The sequence below is a fragment of the Pogoniulus pusillus genome, chromosome 7, assembly GCF_015220805.1.
Source record: "Pogoniulus pusillus isolate bPogPus1 chromosome 7, bPogPus1.pri, whole genome shotgun sequence".
NCBI classification, from domain to species: Eukaryota; Metazoa; Chordata; class Aves; order Piciformes; family Lybiidae; genus Pogoniulus; species Pogoniulus pusillus.
Window position 1 is genome coordinate 17,799,170 of NC_087270.1, and position 22,481 is coordinate 17,821,650.

At 42.4% G+C, this 22,481-nt stretch overlaps 1 protein-coding gene across 3 annotated transcripts in view; it reads left to right on the top strand.

Moving 5' to 3' along the window:
• PLCB1 (phospholipase C beta 1) overlaps positions 1 to 22,481 on the top strand; it is a 434,017-nt gene that overhangs the window by 7,634 nt on the left and 403,902 nt on the right. For all 3 annotated transcript variants that reach the window (XR_010302819.1, XM_064146106.1, XM_064146104.1), the window contains exon 2: positions 7,247 to 7,324. Coding sequence is in view for 2 of the 3 variants with exons in the window: in XM_064146106.1 (XP_064002176.1) it covers positions 7,247 to 7,324 (78 nt within the window). In the remaining variant the exon portion in view is untranslated. The remainder of the gene's footprint in view (positions 1 to 7,246; positions 7,325 to 22,481) is intronic.

The following is a 22,481-nucleotide window of genomic DNA, read 5'->3' on the forward strand; positions in this document are numbered from 1 at the left end:
AAGCATTTTTGCAGAGACTCACTCCACGTGTTACCACAGCCTTACACCTTTGTTCAACCAAGGCTCAAGCATTTTTCCTCAAGCAGAAGGAAAGTTGCAGAGTATTTTGCCTCTGCCAGAAAAAAATCTGTGCTTTGTGTTTGGAAGCGGTTTGGCAGGAATTTTCCAGGAGAAGGTTCAAGTAAATGAAACAATGATATGTGTAGAAGTTTTTGGGTTGTATTTGGGGATGTTCAATGTCTCTAAATGTCTGAGGCAAACAGAAAACAAGGGTCTGGCTTAATAAGGCGATGCCATGAACCACATCTGTTTTAAGAGCTGAAGATAACAACTGGTCTGCTTTACTTTTTAAAATTTGTTGATGTGAATTTTGACTGCAGCTATTTTTAAGAAGTATCATGATTATCTATATATGATTTATTAAAACCCATAGTCATCTGACTCATGGTCTTGCTAGTTGACAAGGTACATACAGATTTTCATTCCTTTGAAGGTATTTTAAAGATGCATTAGGAACTTTTCACCTGTGCCAGGAGTGGCCTAATATTTGCATTGCAGGCACACTAGTCTTAGTTGGTGATATTCTCTGATCATTTTAACACTGAACTCTGCTTGGCACAAAACACAGTGGCAGTAATGTCACACCCTTGCCTCAATACATAGTGAATAAAGTACAGAAAGTTCTGGGAACAAGGGCCAAAGCCCAGGACATAGGTGACAGAGCAGTGCACCTTTATGTATCCATTCTTTTTCACCTCATGTCTCTTCAGGTTATAGCTGTGACAGGTGAGGAGCAGGGCAGAAGGCTCTGTCCTTCGTGGGTGAGTGCACAGCCTGTTGATTGGGGTGCTCTGAGGATTAGAAAGCATGGGTGTACAATCAGAAAGGAACTAACCCAGGATTTCCACCCTCTTCACTGCTGGGCTTTATATGGTAGTCTCTATTGGTCAGTAACAGTCAAATGGAAGTGACACTTTTTACTTGCTGATGATGGATGTAGTCTGGGGGATGCGCACTTAAAATCAAACTTGGAAATGGTTACCTGTCAGGCACATCAATGTGGATTTGTCCATTGATCTTCTATGTGGTTGGTAAGCTCCCAAAGTTCTCTGTGGCACTTTGTGTGCATAGACTTGAAGCTTCTTGGTTTACAAGTGTAAGATAAAGAATACCGCTAATGCGGGATCTGAGGTTGTACAGCCAATTAGGAGGCAGCTTAATGGAATAAGTGTAGAACAACCACGTTACTCATTTGAGGCTGTGAAGCTGGAGTAAAGTAGAGAATTGGCCCTACACCAACAAATAAAAAGGTGGAAGGCTTTTAAAGATGAAATTAAATGTCCTTTAGGAAAGTTATTCACTTAAGTTTAGACTGGTGTAATACGTGGCACAGCGAGAATGCCATCTTAGGGCCGCTCTTAAGCCTTTCTATTTGAGCAATTTGCAATAGTGGTCTGTCAGAAATCAAGCTGCTGCTTGGCACAGGCATCTTCAGCTGGCATTTAAAAAGCCTGATAAGCCATGATAATTTACATCATTGACTGCTGCACTCTTACTGTTTTTCCTCACTCCGTCCTGGTTACAGCTGATTTTTGCCTTCCTCACCTCCTCCTGCTCGTTTTCTTAAATACTTGGAAGTGTCTCAAGAATCAGGAGTTTCTACTCAAAAGGCTGCTTGCTTTGTTGACATCTAGAGAATTGCAAGAGCTGTGCTCCTACTATATACTTAAATGTTAATTTTCAAACCCATCAACTTTAGAGATGCACACTGACATCTCCCCTCCCCCCACCCCCGGTGTTTAGTTGTCGTGTTCTGTATTTGAGTGGGTTAGAGAACAAATGAACATCTGCTCCCTATTTGTTTGTCCTTCGAGTTTTGTTTGGTTTTCCCTCTGTATCTGTTGTGTCCTGTCCATTACCCTCTTCAGAGTTGTGTGTGGTTGGTAAATCCGCTCAGAGGAGTTACAAGGTAGGTCAGCTCTTGGGTAAAGCAAATGGAATTAATGGACTTCAGGATACTCTTCTGAATTAGTGCAGGTGTGTCTGCTGAGAATTTTATATATATATATGTGTGTGTGTGTGTGTGTGTTCTGTAAATAAATTTTGCAGAATCACAGAACTTTAAGGGTTGGGAGGGACCTCCAGAGATCATCCAGTCCAACTGCCCTGCCGAAGCAGGATCACACAGTAATGCATCCAGACGGGTTTTGAAAGTCTTCAGAGAAGGGGACTCCGTAACCTCTCTGAACAGCCTATTCCAGGGCTCTGCCACTTTCACTGTAAAGAAGTTTCTCCTCACGTTGAGATGAAACCACCTCTGTTCCAGTTTGTAGACCTTGCTCCTTGTCTTATTGCTGCTGACTACTGAAAAGAGCTTGGCCCCAGCCACTTGACACCCCTCAGATATTTATAGACATTGATCAGATCTCCTCTCAGTCTTTTCTCCAGACTAATCAGCCCCAGGTTTCTCAGTCTATCTTGGTAGGGAAGATGCTCAAGTCCCTCAGTCATCTTCCTGGCTCTCTGATGGACTCTTTCCAGCAGGTCCCTGTCTCTCCTGAACTGGAGAGCCCAAAACTGGGCACAGTATTCCAGGTGTGGTCTCACCATGGCAGAGTAGAGGAGGAGAAGGACTTCCCTTGACCTGCTGGCCACATTTTCCTGATGCATCCCAGGATCCCATTGTCTCTCTTGGCCATAAGGGCACATTGCTGCCCTATCCAGAACTTGCTTAGTTATTATATAGAATCATAGAATTGTCTTTTGAAACAAATTTGTATTTCAGAGCCTTGAGCTACTTTTCTTCTTGAACGTATGATGCATAAAGGGGTTTTCACATCTCTTTGGTTGCCCAGATTGATGAGACAAACCTGATTCATGTCACAAAGGACTTTATGTTGATGTGGTGTGGGGACAAGGACTTGCCCAGCCAACTAGGGAAGTTTGTTTCCATTCCTCTACACCCAGAGCTCCAGGGTTTGGCTTTTGGTGGCACAGACTTCAACAAGTTAACTTGTAGAACGTACCAGACATTCTGCACGTGGCTTTTGTTGCTGCTGACTGTGTGCAAGAGTTCCTAAGAGACTTGTTACACAGTTACATGTGCAAAGTTATTCTCAGATCCTGTGTTTCTGTATACAGCTTGACAGCATGGGGTTCTTGTGTTCATCAGCATATTAATTGTGCTGTGCTGAACAGCAGCCCGACATAGTTAATTTAGAAAGGAAGCATAATGCACTACTGCCTTTTTTAGATTAAAAAACACCCAAACAAAACCAACAAGCAAACAACTTCCTGGAGCACAGAGGATCTTAATTAAGATTCATCATTATCCCTGTTATGATGAGGCTTTCTTTTTATGTCACCTAATAGATAATCAAGGCATTTTTCCCTCATCCTCCACTTTCTGAAGTCCGATTGGTGAGCATTTTACAATCTGCAACTACAAGAGTATTACTTTTGTAACTGTATGTCAGCAGCACAGGCAGACAGATCCAACAACTTTTGGGTTGAAGAACTAATACTAATAAGAAATAACTAACCAGCAAAATAGACTAATCTCAGACATAATTGCTTCATGCCTGTGTTTCCCTTCTCTTCTTTCCTGGAGATCTGTTGTAGCTCATCTGGAAGGCAGAAAGACAGTCTTTTCCATATTTATACGCAGGCTCATAGTGAAATAAGCTAAAGAAAGCAGGTTGAATTTTCAGAGCAGAGTTTTTTGGTTTGTTGGTCATTTAATTTTTTTTTACTTCCCCCCCCCATCTCATTTTTGAATGACTGTGATGGTTTGGGTGTTCCCTGCCCCCCGCTCCCCCACTTTGGAAATCACCCAGATGAGACTCACCTGGCTCTGGAAATATGAATGAAGCTTTTATTTACAGCAACACAATATACAAGCAGATATTTACAGTATATACAGTTATATACTGAAATATACAAGGTAAAAATGGTAATACAGAAACACAACTCCCCTCCCAGAAACCTGAGTCCCCAGGAGGGCTCTCAACCACCCCTGCACCTTCCCCCTCCCCCTTTCAACCTTACCCCAGTCCCAAGGAAGAATGGAGGTTCGGTCAGGGGGGTTAGGGAGCAAAGTGGATTAGTCCAAAATGGAGGGTGAGGTTAGAGAGTAAGAAGCAGCTCAGCCAGCAGCCCCAGTGAGAGTGATTATCTGTGTTTGGATTCTTGTTCCTATACATCTCAGCAAGCCTATGAGTGAAGTAGACATCACCATTGTTTTCCTTTTACAGCCTGTAATCTAATTCTTCTCACCAAAACATTCTAGCCTGCTTCAAACTGACACAATGACAGAGGTTTACGAATGCTTCTGTAGGAGCTTGTGGCTACAGAGAGGCAGTCAGCATCCCTTCAGGGCCAGATGTATTTTAAAAATGAATTTGCCTGTTACTCAAACAGTAACTGACTCTCAGGCGCACAAGATGCTGGAAACTATGGAGAACCAGGGAAAAAACCAGAAATGGTACAAATTCTGTATGCCTATTCCCTTAGGGGAGGTGGGCACAACAGAGTTTTCTTGTGCTGAAGAAAAGAAAGGTCTCTAGTGCTGTGTGAAGGGGCTATGATCCCAGCTAGGACACTCCCATAGCACTGCCTGGGTGCAGCCATGCGTGTTCCCACCCTCAGAAAGCTCGTGTGGGTATTGACATACCTGTGGCACAGCTAATGCACAGCTTGGATATTCCAGTTACAACAAGAACTTTTACTCCCATTTAAAGGTTTGGATTTCTTCTTAGTGTAGAACTGGGAATCATAGAATTGTCAGGGCTGGAGGGGACCTCAAGGATCATCTAGTTCCATCCCCCCTGCCATGGGCAAGGACACCTTATACCAGGTCAGATTGCTCAGAGCCCCATCCAGCCTGGCCTTAAAGACCTCCAGAGATAGGGCTTCCACCTTCCTGGGCAACCTATTCCAGTGTGTCACCACCCTCATGCTGAAGAACTTCCTAACATCCCATCTGAACCTACTCACTTCTGCTTTTGCTCCATTCACCCTAGTCCTATCACTATCCAACATCCTAGAAAGTTCCTCACTAGCTTTCCTGTAGGTCCCCTTCAAGTACTGGAAGGTCACAATAAGGTCTCCTTGCAGCCTTCTCTTTCTCCAGACTGAACAGCCCCAACTCTTTCAGCCTGTCTTCATAGGAGAGGTGCTCCAACCCTCTGATCATCTTCATGGCCCTTTTCTGGACACATTCCAGCATGTCCATATCTTTCTTGTAACTGGATGCAGTACTCCAGGTGGGGTCTCACTGGAGTGGAAGAATCACCTCCCTTGACATGCTGGCCACACTTCTTGAAGCAGCCCAGCATACCATTGGCTCTGTGAGCTTCAAGTGCACACTGGTGGTGCTCATGTTGGGCTTCTTGTCCTTCAGCAGCCCAAAGTCCCTTTCCCTAGGGCTGCTCTCAACCCAGTCACTGCCCAGCCTATACTGGTGCTTGGGATTGCTGTGACTCAGATGCAGGACCTTGTTCTTGGTCTTGTTGAACTTCCTGAGGTTGGCTTGGACACATCTCTCCAGCCTGTCAGGGTCCCTCTGGAACTTGCTCTTTTAGTATTTCTCCTGTGCTGACAAAAATATGCTTCACACTTGACTCTGTTTAATCTTATACTTGTTCCCCAACATGCTTGCAACTGGCACCAGGCCTCTCACTCAGCTTCTCTGGGTCTCGTTTTTTCAACCTGTAGATTGGGAATGGTTGAACTTCCCTGTCTCAGGAATGCTTGTTGCTGGGATTTGGGTTACTCTGTCACAAAGGGCTGCACTGGTGACATAATCGTAGATGTGCTGGCTTGCATTGGAAACAGCACTTACAGTTAGTTTGGTTTTATTTATGGTAGTGTCACTTACAGTAACTTTATTTGCACTGAAAAAACCTCCCACAACTAAATACATTTTAATTAAGTGTGAACCTATTAGAGCTCTTATTTTTCCTTACAGGAATGCAGACTAACCTCACATACTGCCTGCCACTTTGGAAACAGGTGAATGCTAAAGCTGTAAAATTCCTGTAACATTTCAACAGAAATATACATCTTTGAGGGCCAGTTCTGTGCCTAACCTGGATTCCTATGGAGATAAGGCTCAGACAGTTTTTCTGTCTGCCTGCCTTTCTCCTCTTTTCTGTGCTTCCTCCATAACTTTTAAATTGAGGTAGAGGTCTCAACAGTGTTTTTACAGATGTAATGAAAAATAGAAAGGAGATACCTTATTTGGATCAGGGTGCATTGATGCCAGTTATTGTTAGGAATCAGGGAATCACAGTGGGTAAGAGATGTAATGAACTCCCACCTGCAGAAAAGATTTTGGTTAGAGCCTGTATCTCCTAAGCCAGATACCTGCTGTCAGTCAGAAGATAAGAACATGTATATGACCAGAGTAATTCATGTACAGTACTTCACAGTATCACCAAGGTTGGAAGAGACCTCATAGATCATAAAGTCCAACCTGTTACCACAGAGCTCAAGGCTAGACCATGGCACCAAGTGCCACGTCCAATCCTGCCTTGAACAGCTCCAGGGACGGTGACTCCACCACCTCCCCGGGCAGCCCATTCCAGTGTCCAATGACTCTCTCAGTGAAGAACTTTCTCCTCACCTCCAGCCTAAATTTCCCCTGGCGTAGCTTGAGGCTGTGTCCTCTTGTTCGGGTGCTTGGTTTGAAATGACCTGAGCTATGGATGTTACCAGAGCAGATTTGAACTGATGTGAAGGTGGGGTGGAATATATGTGCTCCCATTGCTAAAGTCTCCATAGTTTGATTGTACAGAAAAATGCTACTAGGAAGTAACTGATGGAAGTCTTAATGTAGTGGATGGTATTCTAGGCAAAACACCTATATCTGGAGTCTAACTTGGATCAAGGTAGGCAGTGGACTTCTGATGACTATAGTACTTTATTGTGGGGGCTCTAGTTTGACAGTTAGTGTGTTGTGTCTCTTTTGCTTCAACTGCTGCCACCTTCGCTGGAATAACTCTGTGTTGATGAGTCTGGAGTTACTTAGTGCTGTCTTTTCAGTAATGGAAATATGTTATGCCATGAAAGTGGGGATTAGGTGGATGATATTAAATTCTTGTAGTGACATCATGCTGCTGATACCTTCAGGGTAATTCCTAGATGTTGTAGTTCATTAGTATGGTGGCAAAGGAGCTTAGTGCGTAATTATGTGCTCTGAGTGATGACATGGATTCTTTTGTTTGTCTTTTTTTTTCTTCTTCAGGACTCCACTGTTGTGACTCCAATTATTCTCAGAACGGATCCACAGGGATTTTTCTTTTACTGGACAGATCAAAATAAGGTAAGAAAAAAGCTTCCTGTTCCAGAACGATTCTTTGTGTTTTCTTTGGTGTGGCAGGCAAGAATCAGGAGGCTTTGCGTGCCAGTCCTGGCAGAAACAGGCAAGCATTACATCAGCATATGTTACTCTGCTCTTCTGGGGAGCAAATACAAGTGTGGCTGTTCCCTGGTGACAAAATATGGAGAGATAGATGGAAGATTTGGTCATTTCCAGCCATGTTAATGATCTGATGACCAGTGAGGGGTGTTTGTCCTGGTTTATAGACAGAGATCCATTTAGGGGGCTGTTGTGGTTCATAGCTGTCTTATGGTTTCTACGTTTTGCCTTCAGTACATTGAGGATTTTGGCCATGGGGCATAGGGGCAGACATAGAATTCCCAGAGGCCAGAGGTCCCTTTGAATTTTCCTCCTAAACTGCAGCATGTTCCCTGGCCATGCCTGTTGGACCACAACACCAAGTTTCTAGTAATCCTTGCTGGACACTTCTAAAAACATTCCGGTGTGCTGAGGTCACTGCTCTGGCTGGGAAGATGTTGAGAAAGCTCATGGCCTGGTTCACTGTTGTGTTACTCTAGTTTCACATCTGTGTCACCCCTTGAAATCAGTGTTGTCATGTTTCCAACTGTTGGAGACTGTGGAGTTGCTGACTGTGGAGTGACATTCTGAGCAGTTTGGTGCAGATTCATATACCATATCAGACACATAGTAGAAAATTATTATTGAGATTTGTTACAGCAAACTATTCCCTAGCAACTAGCAACTATATGAGCTCTTCCTTTTATTACAGATGAATTTTCAAGTAGTTATAAAGTAGGTGCTTGTACCAGTTTCCCTTTGAGAACTGTGCCAGTACTTGGTACTGCTTGATCTTTGGCCTTCTGTTGGAGTAACTGCCAAAGTGAGTAAATACCTGCTTGTAGTATTATGGCTGTGGAAAAGTGGTTTACCAGTGGCATAGCTGGTTTTTGGAAGTTTCTGTTGATTTTATGGTTAGATACCAGTGAAAAAATTCCTTGAGGAGGTTGCAACCATTATATGTGCAGGCTGCTCACAGCTTGGATGGGTGGATGCTTCACTGGTTCAAAAAGTGGCTGGATGGCCAGGTCCAAAGAATGGTAATTAATGGCAGCTGGTCAGAAGTGATTTTCCCCAGGGCTTAGGTTTGGGGCCAGTTTTCTTTAATATCTGCATGAGGGAATTGAGTACACTCTCTTAAGTTTGTGAATGACTCCAAATTGGATGGGAGCATTGATATATGTGAGGGTAAGAAATTTGGATGGGGCAGATTGATGATCTGAGGTCAGTTGTACGAGTTGTAATGAGGCCAAGTTCTGGGTCTGCACTTTGATCAAAACAACCCCATGCACTGCTACTGGCTTGGGAGAGAGTGGCTGGAAAGCTTCCCAGTAGAAAGGGATCTGGGAGTGCTGGCTGACAGCTGTCTGAACATGAGCCAGCAGCGTGCCCAGGCAGCCAAGAAGGCCGACAGCATCCTCGTCTGTATTGGGACTAGTGTGGCCAGCAGGAGTAGGGAAGTGATTGTGGCCCTGTACTCAGCACTGATGAGACTTGTAATGGGTTGGAAGCTTTTTTCCCCTCCCACTACTTGAAATTACTCAGACTAAATCAGATGGTTTTGGAAGTAAGATGAAGCTATCTTTACAGCACTGCAAAATTTAGAAGCGTGTATATATATATACACACACAATATATACATCTATTTACAATTATAAACAAGATATAAATAATATAGAACTCCTGATTTCCCTCCTGGACAAAAGCAAACTACCCAGAAGTGCTCAAGGCTAACTGGCCTCCCTTGTCTGTTTCCAACTCCTCCTATCTCGGAAACCCACAGATAAACAAAGCGGAAACCTGTAGCTTACATCATTAGATGCTGGAGTCAGAGGTGAGGTGTCAGAGCAGATGAGGGTTAGAAGAAAAGATTATTAGGTCAAGCAATGTAGAGTCCAGACAGAGAAGTGAACCAGGACAATGTCCCAGGAGAAAATAGCTGAACATTATCTAGGTTTTGACTTTTTTATCCCACTCAGCAAACCACTGAATGATACAGACGTCATCATTGTTTTCTTTTTACAACCAATAACCTGATTTCTCTCATTAAAACAGTCAAGTTAGCCTCAAACCAGCACAGTCTGCACCTTGAATGCCACATTCAGTTTTGTAGCCTTCACTGCAAGAAAGACATTGAGTTACTGGAGCGTGTTCAGAGAAGGGCAACAAAGCTGGTGAAGGGCCTAGAGAATAAGTCTTATGTACAGTGACTGAGGGAACTGGGATTGTTTAGTTTGGAGAAAAGGAGGCTGAGAGGAGAGATGTTATTTCTCTCTACCTGACAGGAGATTGTAGTGAGATGAGAGTTGGCCTCTTCTCCCTAGTCTCTCTGGTTAGAGAACTAGATGAAGTGGTCTCAAGTTACATCAGGGTGGGTTTAGACTGGCTATCAGGAAGAGATTCTGTACTGAAGGAGTGGTCAGACATTGGAGTAGGCTGACCAGGGAGGTGGTGGAGTCAGTCATTGAAGGTGTACAGAAACGTGTAGACATGACACTTCAGGATGGTGATGTTAGGTTGACAGCTGGACTCGATCTCAGAGGTCTTTTCCAGCTGAAATGATTCTATGACCAGGCAATTTGCTGTTTATCTTCCTATACTTCATTTTCAGAGGAAATGGAGCACAATTTTGACTTAGTATACTTGGAAATCCTGTTATGGAATTTTAACAAAAATCTTGTCTGAGCTTTTGCTTGTACAAGGTATTGGGGGGCATTAGTACATTCATCTGTTGACAGTTCAAAGTTAGTAAATTACTGCCCAGAGAGGTACAATGAATGCCCTCGGAAGCTGAAGGCTGTGACTGATTTACACAAACCCAGTAGCTATGCTAGAGCACACTGCAGTCTTCTGTTTTGTTCCTTCCCTTTCAGAAACTAATTGTATAAGCCAAAAAATAACAGCTAACCTTATAATAATAAATGGAAACCCAGAGTTGATTGGAGAGTTCTTAATTTTTAATGTTTTGGCACTAAGGCCTCCTTCAGTTTCCTACTGTTGTCTGTAAAAACAATGTCTTAAATCAGCTCTGTGAAGAATAGCTATTTATAGAATTGTTGTTCTCATATTAATGAAAAAATGTATTTAAATGCTCAGAGCATTTTTTGAAAGGTTGGGTATTGGTATAAGAAATGTCTCAGATTTTTAAACTGAAAAATGAAGCTTCTGTAAAGGACAACAAGTTTGGTTTTTTTTGTGGCTTATAATTCAGGACAACTAGGTGAAGCTTGTTTCTAAACTCCATCCTAGCAGTGGCTATTTAAAGAAAGTAAATATATTTCTGCTGGGCTGCTGCTACTGCAAAAAGCAGGAAGGAAATTCCACTTTCTGCTTCTGCAGGGAATGAATGGTTAGGTTCATGTTTATTGTAAAGTTACAAATATATTAAAAAAGGAGGTTTTCTAGGATTGTCTCTTAATTTCCTTCTCTTTGTGTGAAGTGATCCTGTGTTGACAGTGGAACTGTATGAAGAGATGATATCAGGACAGTACAACCTATGTGGTTGCAGTCTCCTTTTCCCCTTAGTTATTAGCTTTTCAGCAAATGCTTTTTTCATAACAAGGGCCTGTTATTTTCTGTGTATGGAAGGACAGAATTTGCTAAACCAAGTGATGAACTGAGAGAAGCCTGCTTGCTAGCATCCTTGGTCAGACACATGGGAGCTGACTACAAATACATGTGGAGATGAGGCATGAGTTTTCTAGCCATTTGACTGTCCTGCTTGCCAGACACTGTGCAAAGTAGCAAATCCCTGCCTGGATAATGGCATGACTTTTAAATTAGCAATCCGACTCCTTTGGATGCTGTTGCCTTATCAGTAAAGTTACACAGAAATTACATGAGTTGTTGAGGGGAAAACAAAACAACCACTCCTTTTGTACTTTGTTCTGAATTTTTATTTAACTTGGAGAACTGGTGGTTGTGGCTCTGCAGCTTTCTTCCCTTCCTTTTCTGTTTCTTCTCTCTTGCAGAGAAAGGAAGATAATATGTGGCATCTGCGGTCTAGCCTTGTAGCTGGGCTGTCTTTTACATTGTTCTCTTTGCAGTTAGATCTCAAAGGATAAAGGTGCCTATTCAGTTTAGCCTTCCATCACTGCTCCCATCTCTGAATGAGCAATCTTCACAGGATTTACAGCTCAGTCAGCAAGTCTGGATAATGCTGGAATCAAGCAGATGATAGGTCAAAAAGGCTGCCAGTGAAGTAATTCTTACCAGAAAGTTTTATATGTGCTGTGTGGCCTCTTAATTTGTTGTACTGTAGTTTTCCTCTGTAACTTTCTAATAAAGAAGCAGATTTCGTAGTTAGCTTGTAGGAACTGTATGCTCCTAATAAATCATTCTAGGTCTGTAGTTCAAGCCCTGTGAAGATCTATGCCACTTATGTTGTGCCACGCAGGAAAGAATCTAAAGGTGGCCATTCTTGTACTATCAGACATCAGTGGCAGCCAGGTTTAGCTAAGCCATCATCTCATTGTTTACTTCTAAGGGCAGGAACACAACTTAGAAGGCAAACTGAAGAGAGAAAGAGCCCCCAGAAGTCTACTTTGCAGCAGTCTCCATATGACAACTTACAGACAAGGTCAACAGTAGACTAATTGCTCAAGACTCCTTCAGTGTAAAAATAAGTATCCACATGCCTTGCTTGATTCTTCATGACTGTATGTGATTTGACCAAATAATTAAGTTTGGGCTGACTCAGATGTCTTCTGCCAGGTACCCATGTCCAGCACAACTGCCTTTGGATGCTAATAAGAGCTTTATTAAAAAGTAATTGATGACACTTACCTGTTTGAATGACTTTCATCAGCAGAGTAAAGCCTGGAATGGAAATGGATGCATGTTCTGACCAGATGCTGTGACTCTGAGTTTTACATGCTTGGTTCACCTTCACTGCCTGTCCTTGTGCAGTCATAGCTGCAGTGAAGTTCTGTTAGACAAGTTCTTTATCTTACAATTTGTTAATAATAATGTGGTATCTCATTTCATTAGACAGCATGAAGTGGTTCCTTGTGATAAGAGGACAGAATTTTTCAGACCTGGAAAGTACTTTTCTCTTTTGTGCCCTAAGGTGAATACGAATTTCTCTGCTTCTGTAAACCTAATACAAATTGCAGAGTGAATGTGTAAAGTGGAGCCCGGGGGCTGTAGGTAGCATTCTATAGGATTAGACTTGACTTCAGCATGTTTGTGAATTCTGTGGCAGTCCCATTGCCCTCATCCAAGTAGAAAAGGATGTGTTTTTGCCGTTGCTGAGGATTCTGGCTCTATCATTTAAGAGTTTTTTGGTGTCAGTTTTGAATTGGGCTTTTAAACAATTGGGTCAATATTTGTACTGACCTTTGGGTCAAAGATCTTTTCATTACATCAGTATAGATTTTACAGTACATTTGACAAGCACACAAAGGCTGAAGGGGAGGAAAAAAGCTAAATAATTCAACCCTTTGAAGAACTGAGATTGTAAATATAACTACTTGAAAAGATGGTGCATGTCTCTCCACTTAAAGCTTTTTTTCATTTTATATGTTAAAATCTGACTCTCCTTCCTCATTTTTTAATCATCTCTTGCTTGTCAGCATTGCTTGCTAATTCTGCTTGATAATTAATATTTGCTATATGGGCCTCTATATCACATAGCTCATTGTATGAATGGATTTGCCTTTTCTTCAGCTGCAAAACACAGTCTTAGATCTGTGTACCATGCTGACGTTCTACAAGGCACTGAAAAGATTTCTGTATTTAGGTAGTGGGGCACTTTTGTTCATGAGCAGCAAGTTGATTTCCCATTGGAATGGGCTGCCCAGGGAGGTGGTGGAGTCACCGTCCCTGGAGGTGTTCAAGAAAAGACTGGATGAGGCACTTAGTGCCATGGTCTAGTTGACTGGCTAGGGCTGGGGGATAGGTTGGACTGGATGATGTTGGAGGTCTCTTCCAACCTGGTTGATTCTATGATTCTAGGTTCTGTCTTACATGGCTTGTGTTCTGAGTGCTCTAGTACTTGTGGTCAGATCCACACCCCCAGGAGGGTTAACCCTTTGCACATGGAAACTGTTCAAGGCCCATTATGGAGATAGTACTACATCAAACACAGAAGATCTATAATATGCATTCCCCACTGCTAAATGTCTCCCTTATTGCTGTAAAAGAGGCTGGAATACAAAATGAGGTTTGGGTTTAATCTGCAGCATAAGTCCAGTTTCTGAAACAAGCCAAAGGAGCTTCAAAAAGGGAGGATGACTCTGGAGTCGGCCAAATTTATGAACTGTTCAGTTCTCAGGTGCTGAGAACAGCTGTAACTTATTTGGGGATATGCAAGTGTATCACCTTTGCTATCTAATTGAAAGTGGTTTGTCACTTTCCTATAGAGATGATAGCGTAGGTTGGTTTTTGCTTAGATGGGCTGAAACTTTGTAAACTTTGACTGTAGGTAGCTGTAAATGTCAGCTGTTAAAAATATTGTAAACTTGAGTTCTTGTGCAAGAGACCTTTACGGTCTGGCTGCTGGAAACTTGTTTCATGGTTAATGTTTTCAGCTTAAATATTTCAGGGAAGGACACTTTTGGCCAATGTATGCTTTTAGGGAACAGCTGGGAGCTGGGGGACCTGGGTGCTTGCTTGTCTTTTCTTGGTTGTGCTTTGCTCAGCAGTGGGCTGCTCTGTTTCCCATCCTACCCTGACCTTTTTTTGAGAAGCCCTCTGTGAGCAGTGCTGCAGCAGGGTCTTCCAGAGTACTCCAGATTCCTTTCTTCTTACCCCCACTGAGGATTTGAGGGGGGAGAAGGAGAAGGCTCGAAAACCTCCCCCACCCTGCAGGCTGGAAGGTGGAGCAGCAGGAGGCACATTTCTGCACGTGTGCCGACCTGTGTGGGAGCCCACGCTGAGGTCAGGCTGGTGATTGACTGGAGAAGGTGAGGGGGTTCCCACCTTGAAAGAGTTGCCATATTGACAGAGTTCCTGACAGGACAGGTTCCTGCTGTGACAGTTCTCCTTTTGGAGTGTCCCTGCTTTTGGACGGCTCTTACCTTTTTACACAGCTCTTGGTTTTACACCGTCCCTGCCTTTGAACTGTTCTCCCCTGCCGCTGCTGAGGCAGTGTTGCTTCTGCAGCTCCCTGTCTTGAGACGTTTCTGAGTTCGGTGGCTTTCCCACTCACCTTGGGCTTCTGCTGCATGCATCCAGACTATTGGATATTGCTTACAGCATCGGCAGGCAGTCGAGCCACAGAGAATTCCAGCAAGGGATCACTGCCAAATACCTATCTCAACTCCGTTGAGTAAAGCCTGATGCTCCCTTAATTTTCTGCTTAGCCTGATTGATAGTGGAGTAAAGCTTAGCTTTCTCTGTTTCCTGTCTTCCTCAATCTCTAAATTTGCCCATAACATCCTTTTGAAGAATTCCCAATCAAATTAGAATCTGTAAATAAACCTAAACTAGCTTTATATAGTTTGGGGGCAGGGTTTTCAATAAAATAAAATAATTTCATTTTTTAAATTCCAAACTTGGCCACATTAATTCCCTGCCTCCATGACATGGGGACAGCCTGGTCCTGCTGAATTAGCACTTAGAATCATAGAATCAACCAGGTTGGAAGAGACCTCCAAGATCATCCAGTCCAATCCATCCCCCAGCCCTATCCAGTCAAGTAGACCATGGCACTAAGTGCCTCATCCAGACTTTTCTTGAAGACCTCCAGGGACGGTGCCTCCACCACCTCCCTGGGCAGCCCATTCCAATGCCAATCACTCTCTCTGGCAAGAAATTCCTCCTAACATCCAGCCTATACCTACCCCGGCACAACTTTAGACTGTGTCCCCTTGTTCTGTTGCTGGTTGCCTGGGAGAAGAGGCCACCCCCCACCTGGCTACAATGTCCCTTCATGTAGTTGTAGACAGCAATGAGGTCACCCCTGAGCCTCCTCTTCTCCAGGTTAAACAACCCCAACTCCCTCATGGAGAGCATGGTTCCGTGCTGCAGCACATGTGCTTTGATGTTGGCAATATTAATGTCTTCTAGCTGAGAAGGGTGTGTTAAATGGAGACAGTGGTGTGTGGTAAGCCAGGCTTCAGTGTCCTTTCTCTCCCTTAATTAAAGTCTCCTGTGTTCATGCCCACAGCTTGTACATATATTTGTTTGAATATGCAGTATTGGCTTTGCTGATTGAACTATTATTAGCATAATTAAAAAATTGGCTTCTAGGACATCAGCTTTCCTGACTGTTGGGAGGATAACTCATCTCTCGATGGGCCTGTCAGATTGCTTCTCCTGATGCAGCCCTGCCAGTTCAGATTCTTCTCTCATATGCTTCCCCTCCCGACTATGTGTTTGGTTGTTTTTACACTCACCCCCACACTCCTGTTTAAGAGATTGTGCTCTGAAAGTGAGGATCTTTAAATAACAGACATTCTGCCTCCGTATATGCTCTCTTCCTGTGTGAGTGTATACAGTCCTTCGTAAGTTACAGGTTTTGTTTTTGTTAAGGAGCTTGAAAAATGTTCTTGAAATACAAGTGACTAGTGATAAATGTCAGTTTTGTACTTATACTGGCTTTTCTTTGCTTTAAGGCTTTTTACCAGTAAAATATATGTTAGTGCATAAGGACAGAAGACACTCTGTAAGGTCTTCTTTTAGAGAATCACCTTTTAGTCCTGCCTTCTTTAATGACAAGTTTCATTATATGTCCCTCTACTGGTAAGAGGCACAATCAACCTCATGCTACAAATCATGCAAGTTTTAGCTTCACTGTGTCTCTGTGGCTGTTACTTTTGTGTGTCTCTGACTATACTGATGCCGTGTACATGGCCAGTCTTCTCCAAATGTTCTGCTGGATTAGAAGGTGTGTAAAATCTGCAGGCATCCCCTACCAGTCGTATGTGTATATTCTCTTCTCTCCAGCCTGGCTTTCCATTTTCCTGGTGTTTTGTGCTGCTGTATCTTCTCAACAGGCAGTGCTTTTGCCACTAAAATTCTGAACAAGATCTAGAAGATATCAGACTCCACCAAAGAGGGGGAAACTGTGTTTGTAGTGGCTATGCCTTGCTGTGTTGCGTACATGTGTGCATGCATGTGCTGTCAGTAGGCAGACCTCCATTTTTGCCTTTTCTGAGTTAGGTGGGAAATGAGTATTCATCTTTGGTGCTTCTCCTAATTAATCTTTCCATGTAGATGTGTTTGTCAGTGTATTGTAAGTTCTTGATGTTGTTGTCCATCCTTCATCTATTAAGACAATAATAACATTTGTCTCTGATACCTAGTGTGATCTTGTGGCTTCACTGATGTGGAATGTCATGCACTTGTCCTGGGTGGGAAGAGTGGGTGCTGCGACATAGAGGATTTAGGTTTCTGTCCTCATTCACGTACCAGGAAAAATAATTACCATTGTCTGAATTTTCCAGAGTAGAGATTGAGCCTGCTTTTAAGACTGTCTCATGCTTTTATCCAAGATGCAGTCTGCATTGCATGAGAGAATCAAGATCTATTATTGTACAAGAAAACTGAAAGGTTGAAGAATGTATTGAAATCCTTTATCTCCAGGGTGTGTTAAACACTGGCTGTTCAGTTAGCCCAGGAAAAAAATTGTCTGTGGAGCTATATGTAACATTTCTGTTTCAAGGCTGCAGTTATACCTCAGAAGTGCCATTCTACCCATGTGCCACATCCCAAAGAACTCTTGTACTGCCTGGGAGCTGGCTATTACTAGAATCTACCTCTGATCTTAAGGCCCGTCACAGTGTGCTTGCAGGGCTTCACTGAGCCTTTTGATGCTGCTGTGGCTGCAGCATCTGTGGGTGCCCTCAGACTCATGGTGTGCTGCTGAGTGCCTAGCAGGACAACCCCGGCAGAATCTACCTTAGAACTGCAGCAGTCCATGGATTCTTTGCCAGTGCTGCACAGCTGTGGTGCCAGCCATTGCAGATAGTGTTTACTGAAAAGGCAGTTTGCAGCTGACCTAGGTGAGTGCTGCCCTGCTGATCACAGTATGTTGAATAAACTGAGTTCTAGTGTATTTACCTGTGCGATATGTCTCACTTAGGAGGACTGTGGATAATACAGACAGGTGGCTTACTATCCATGAAGCTCATAATCTCTGATTAATAAACAGCAGTAAGTGCTGTTTAACAAGAGTAGTAATAAAAATATTGATTAGCAGGGTACAGCTGTCAGGTACTAAATGATGCTCATTCAGGCCTCTGTTAAAATGATAATGAAATTTTGAAGGAAGTTTTTTGTCTTTTATTCTATCTGCTCTGGCTTTATTTGGGATGGTTAGACATAAGGTCTTACTTAATTAAAAAGTACTATGAAGTGGAACACTAATACCTGAAAGTTAGGAATATGGCCAAAAATTATGCAGGGAATGCCATTAGAGAAATGGGTAATTTGTCTTGGGCACTTTCAGCTTTGCAACTGGAAAAAAAATGCTTGTTATTTAAAAGATCTTGAAGAACAATACAGCATCTTACAAAAGGTGGCTTTGTTCTGTGATTTCCATTGAAAGAGAAAAAGGGAAAAAAAATTAGGTGATTTTTCTGCTTTTGATGGAGATTTGCTTGCTAAGTAGTACAAGAAGCATAGGGCTGTGTTGTTAGTGAAGAACATCATTCCAAATGAAGGTAAGACAGGACTTCATGAGCTGTTATTTCCATTGTCATTGAAGCCTGTGTTGCAGTGGTGCATCTCAAATGTCATCAGCCAGTCTGCATACCCAAGTCTTTACTCCACCAGTTCATGCTGTAATTAAAAGTTCCCAGACATGCTTGAAGGGAAGCTGGCATCACACGTGCTGAGCAACAGCAGTGCTGTTCCAAGGATAGTTTGAGTCTTGCAGTTGTCATCCTCTTAGCAGTCACATAGCCCAACATAGCATTAGACTGGATCATTATGTCATAAATGCTTCCTGCACCAGGAAAAATACCTGGTTATGCTTATACTTTTGGGATTTGAAGATAGCTAGAACCTTGCCTTTCAGTTCCCTAGCTCAGGGCTTTTCCTTGAAGTTGAGTTGTCCTTAGATGTGGATCTCCAGTGGCTTTTACTAGCACTGCTTCAGAAGCAATGTAATTGGTCATAATCATACAATGGTCTATAATTCAGTGAGGTGGCTAGTAAGTAACTAGTACTTGGCAGCAAAGAAAAATGCTTTAGCAATTGTTATAACTAATAGATGTCCCTCAGTGCTCTGTAAAAATGATATTCAAAGGAACGTGGCAGTGCAAAGGTATAGGTACGAAGTACATCCTTCTTCAGTGTGTGGTTTAGAGCTGGTTATAAACGACTCATATGCAGAGCAAGTTGTCTTCTTCACATTGAATGTTATCAGTAAGTGTCACGGTCTAAAATTATCTCAGCTAAATCACTGGCTTTGCACTGTACCCTTTGCAGACATACCAGGAGACTGAAGCCATAAGACACTTTTGCTAGTGAAAGCTCTAGGAAGAGCCTGTCAGAGATGCTGCAGTAGTACTCTTGGAGTGTAATGATGTCATACGTACTAGATGGATGAGGTGGAAAGCATCTCTCATTAGACTTGCATACAGTGTATTTTAAAATGTAGAAAATCAGTGTGATAAGTGGCACTGCTGTTCTGTTGCCAGTAGTAGCTTTTCAGTGTACTGACTGCAGATGTATCTTGTCACTGACAGCTCATCCTTTGCATATCAGAGTGTTGCATATCCAGATTTAGATTCCTCTTTAATATATGTTGAACTTCCAATCAATATTTTTACTGAAGTCAACAAAGCTACACAGGAAGGGTGTATAGATAAGGTAAAGGAAGCTGGAGGTCAAGTCAGCCATCCTGACTTGCAGATTGAAATGTTTGTACATGTTTTCGTAGTGTTCCTGCATTTTGCTGACTAAAAAAGAATCATTTTGGCTTCATAGCTTTTGTGTAAGGGGAGAACTATTTACCCTTTGCTGTTACAATGGAGGAGGAAGTATCTTAGCCTCTTCAGAAGTCCTGTTGCAAAGCTGATTGTTGAAACTAGATCTCTTAATTCCTTGAACATGCCTTTTCTCTTAGTTGAGAAGCAGCATAAGTCATTTCATAATGTCATATTTTTTTTCTCCTGACATTTCATTCAGGACTTACTAGGATTCAGGCTAAAATCATGTGTCCTTCACATTTCATTGCTTCTCCTACCTCAGATTCTGCTTTGTGCAGAAGTGATGGGGTCAGTGTACATGATTCTCTCTTGACTTGTATTTGAGTTTCCTGGGCCTCTCCTGTTTTCCTTGCTCATGCAGGATGATGACTTTTGCTGTTTGTTTTTGTTTTGGTTTCTGAATGGACTCTGTCGTACACACAGGCTATGCAGTTCTGATACATTGATATTATGTTAAGAAAGCTTTTCACAGATACCTTTCAGAGCATGTTTAAAATATACAAGAGATTTCTGTGTGGTTGGACTGGCAGTTATAAACACAATTGTATATGACATGTCACTTGTATGTCCCCTTCTTTAGAGTGATCAACACATCTAATATTGTGGGCAAAAATGTGAGCCTAGAAAAAATAGGTCATTAACCACAGCAGTCCATCCAAATCCTTTGGGTTTATGTTGATAGTTTGTCATGGCCACTCAGCAACTTCCCTGAATTTCTTCCAGGAAGATGGCTAATGGAACAGTCTTTTTCTGATCTGTTTAGCTAAATGGCTGTAATAATGTGGGATATTAGAGTAACAGATGCTGTTGACTATCCTGCAGTAGATCAAAGTTTGTATATACAGGAACTATGCACTTCCTTTCAGAGTCATGATTTGGAGCTTCTCATTTGTTGCTATGGTATTATATCATCAGAACAATGAGAAACAGAAGTGGTAATTTTAATGAATTGAGCCAAAAGTGCCAGTTTGCAACAGCCTCAGATTGGAGCCCAAGTAATAGTTATTTTTTTATTAGTTCTGACAGAAAATGGTGCTCTATGGATGACTTGCAAACATTGCTGGCATCCTAGGATTTCAAAGACTTTAAATAAGGGGCCAAACTTGCTAAAACAATTCTGTGTCATAAGACTTAAGAAATGTTTGGCTCACATTACCGGTGCAATTTTGTGTGGCCTCAGATTATAGCTCCTGAATTGCAGATGACCGGGACCTGGAATTGGCATTTGCATCCCAGGCTTCTCAGGCTTGAGTCTGACATTCCATTTTAACTGCACAGTGCAGAGAACGGTGGTGGCTGGCAAGTCACACCACCTGCTTCCAGAGTGGGTTGGGAGGTGAACAGGAAGAGAGATGGAAATGAAGCACCCACCTGCTGACTCGAGCTAGGCTTTGTCCTAGCTTTTGCAAGTGCAGAGCATACTTCAATTTTCCGGTTGTTTAAAATAACTGACCAATATGTGACTGACCAGTATGAGATCCCTCAGAGTCTACAGAGTCTAATGCCCAATCTCACTCTGCTTGATTCAAAAGAGGGATTTGAAGTATGAAGCTTAAATATCTCTATCTGAGATTGGTGAAATTTAGCAGTTTCAGCTGCATCTATTTGAGTTTAGTCTAAGTGATGATGGCACCAATATCTGAATCATGAATGCATTAGAAATTGACAGTAGATTCCTCAGAGACTGAAAAGATGCCAGTTCCATGGATATGACTGAAAGAATAAGATCTAGGGGAATTAAAACACTTCAGACAATCTTAATGAGATATTTCAGAAATTGTAAAATCTGCTGTTGTTATAATACCCTAACATCATTAGATATGTTGTTTAATTGGCTTGGCTTTATGTTCAGAATATAAATTGTTGGGTAGTCTTAATGTTCCTATATTGATATCATTAATAATTTATAGAGTTGGCCTGAGAATGTGTGAACAATCATGTTACTAGCCATAGAGTCATATGCCAAACAAAACAGTCTTGTTTCGAGTTCAGACTCGACCTAAAAAGGCTACTTTGGTCCCACTGTAGGTTTAGTAAATTTCTTGAACAGCTTGTGTCTTGTTGCCTTGTTGCTAGCTCAGTAAAGCCCCTTTGTCTCACATGTGTTTCTTATCTGCAAAGATGGGGAGTTTCCTTGTCACTGGCTGGGCAATGAGCTCATTGTAAACACTGTGCACATACATGAGATATGCTTGAATACACCGGTATATAAGTGTGGTGTATCTAAGGAGAAGTTACCATGCTTTGAAGTTCAGTAACATCTGATAAATGACAAAACTCAATTTAACCTGAGTGTTTCAGCAGAATGGAGACGAGGCTGAGTAGAATTATCCATAAACATCAAGAGAACTTCAGCTAAGGGTCAAGGGAGTTATTACCAGTCAGTTGACTGTTCACTTCAACATCTTGTTTTCTTTTATTCCCCTTCTGCTGGCTTGCAGGAGTTGGCACAGCAGTAAGCTTGTGTGAGTACAGCTCTCAGGGGCAGTGACATGATTGCTTGCTGTCATCCGTTATTGCCCCATAAGTTCTCAAAGAATTTTGCCAGTCAGCCTCTGAGTGTGTTCTGAGGACTGATTGGTGATTAAGGATGCAATGTGCCACAGATGTGGCTTTTGTATTCGTTGTGAAAGACAAACTGTCTGACCTGTCAGCTTGGGCTGGTGTTGTATGGACCAAGCTGCACATGGCCAGAAAATGCACACAGGCTGAGTGGGACTAGACTTGACTTGGTGGTTGTGGTAGGGAGACTATAATTATCCCTCCTTTAATTAAGGGGACCCTGGGGTTATTGTGTTATATACTCCAGAAAGTTGTATGGGCATTAAAGGAGATGGGACAGCTACTTACAGCTCTGACTCTTACCTGCCCTGTTTGGTAGGTCTGTGTGGGAGCTCACTCTTTTTGAGACTGGGTCTCAAAAACAAATATGTGTGCTCATTTAGATAGGGTTTTTTAAAATTACATTTTTTCATACTCGATTCTGTAAGTGATAGAATCACACTCATTAATTTCATTATAAGGAAGCCTCTTCTCACTAAATAGGATGCTTTTGGAACTTCTGAATGTCATGTTTGACTTCAGTTCTAGTCACAGGGAGTAGGAATAGACATTGAATATTGTGTCCAGTTCTGGGCTCCTCCATTCAAGAGAGGTACTGGAATGTGTCCAGAGAAGAGCGACGAGTTGGTGAGAGGCCTGGA